Genomic DNA, 1,595 nt, shown 5'->3' with positions numbered 1-1,595 from the left:
CTTCTATGGTCTTTTGCTGTATGATATCATACAACTTATGCTCTCTCTTAAAGTTCGTTGGGTTTTTTTCTTTTTTTCCCTTTTTTTGGTAGCTCAAATAATAACTTACATTCCATAATATTATGTCACCTGTTTTACTCAAAATTCTTAAATTATGCTTGATATTTCTAAGGGCAATAAAAATGACAATTGAACTTCAATATGCACACTATGATTCTGTAATCATGAATAAATGCTTCCCCTTTGCAGAATCTCCATCTTAAACAAGCTTACTGTTCACTCCACAGAATATCAGAAAGAAATTAAATGAACAACCAAACTACTGCAACAGAGTTCCTTCTTATGGCATTTTCTGATGATCGTGATGTGCAGGTTTTGCATTCTGTGGTGTTCCTCTTCATTTACTTAACAGCCTTAGTGGGGAATTTTCTCATCGTGACTACTGTGGCCTTAGACCACCACCTACACAGCCCCATGTATTTCTTTTTGACAAGCTTGTCATTTTTAGATGTTTGCTATATCTCTACCACTGTACCCAAATCCATAGCCATTTCACTGACAAACAACAAACTGATTTCTTTCGCTGGATGTGTCACACAGGTCTTCTTAGTGATCACATTTGCTGGAACTGAGATTGCCTTGCTCACAGTCATGGCTTACGACCGTTACATAGCAATCTGCTACCCACTTCAATATAGTCTAATCATGAACTGGGAGGCCTGCATCCAAATGGCAGCTGCTTCCTGGCTGAGCAGCATGGTTAATGCATTATTGGAAACCACGGTCACGTTTAGATTAAGCTTCTGCCACTCCAATATTATTGGGCAGTTTTTCTGTGATTTGCCTCAGTTACAAAAGATTTCTTGCAGCGATACTAAAGTTAGTGAAGTTTTGCCATTTGTCATTGGGCTCCTTGTGGCCTCCTTTTGTATTGTGTTCATCTTTGTTTCTTATGGCTTCATCTTCTCAGTTGTGCTGAGGATTCCATCAGCTCAAGGCAGGTATAAAGCTTTCTCTACCTGCACTCCCCACCTGACAGTCTTTTCTTTATTTATAATAACAGCTGTGTTTTCGACCTTGAGACCTAAATCACTTTCCTCCCCTGCTGTGGACTTGGTTTCTGCTGTATTGTATACAGTGTTGCCACCGGTTCTGAATCCCATCATTTACAGCTTCAGAAACAAGGACATACAGAACGCAGTGTGGCTAATACCTAAAAAAATTAAAAGTCTCATTGCATAACTGAACACAGGCACATTTTTGTAAAAAATACATCTGGAAAGGCCAAATGAAAAAGTTTGTACTTTAAGGGGAACATCCTAAGCATAAGAAAGTGAAATAAAGCAAACCCAACATATGCTAAGTCAGCATAAAGTACATTAGATCCAAATGCTGTTCAGGAGCACAGCTAATGCTGGTTTAGATGACATGAGCCTAGCAGAGAGAAAATAGGCCATTAAAATAGTGTTTGAGTCACAGCATCATTTTTGCTGGCTTAGCTTATGTTGGGCTGTCAGGTCATGTGACTGAGCTGACCATACTTACATTCCAACCAAAGTCCTTTATCTCTAGTCTGTAACCCCCATCATCACCAC

The 1,595-nt window shown here is 39.2% G+C and overlaps 1 protein-coding gene across 1 annotated transcript; it reads left to right on the top strand.

The window, feature by feature from the left end:
- Nucleotides 1-306: 306 nt before the first annotated feature.
- LOC310691073 (olfactory receptor 14A16-like) lies at nt 307-1,242 on the top strand (the record flags this gene model as incomplete). Its single annotated transcript, XM_083470673.1, has 1 exon — nt 307-1,242. One exon carries the CDS (start codon nt 307-309, stop codon nt 1,240-1,242), a length of 936 nt encoding a protein of 311 aa, XP_083326799.1.
- Between the last annotated feature and the right edge of the window lie 353 nt (nt 1,243-1,595).

This window comes from Podarcis liolepis (genome assembly GCF_965112155.1).
Source record: "Podarcis liolepis genome assembly, chromosome: 13".
Taxonomy (NCBI): domain Eukaryota; kingdom Metazoa; phylum Chordata; class Lepidosauria; order Squamata; family Lacertidae; genus Podarcis; species Podarcis liolepis.
The sequence above is the reverse complement of the archived record's forward strand: the minus strand, read 5'-3'. Positions and strand labels throughout refer to the sequence as shown.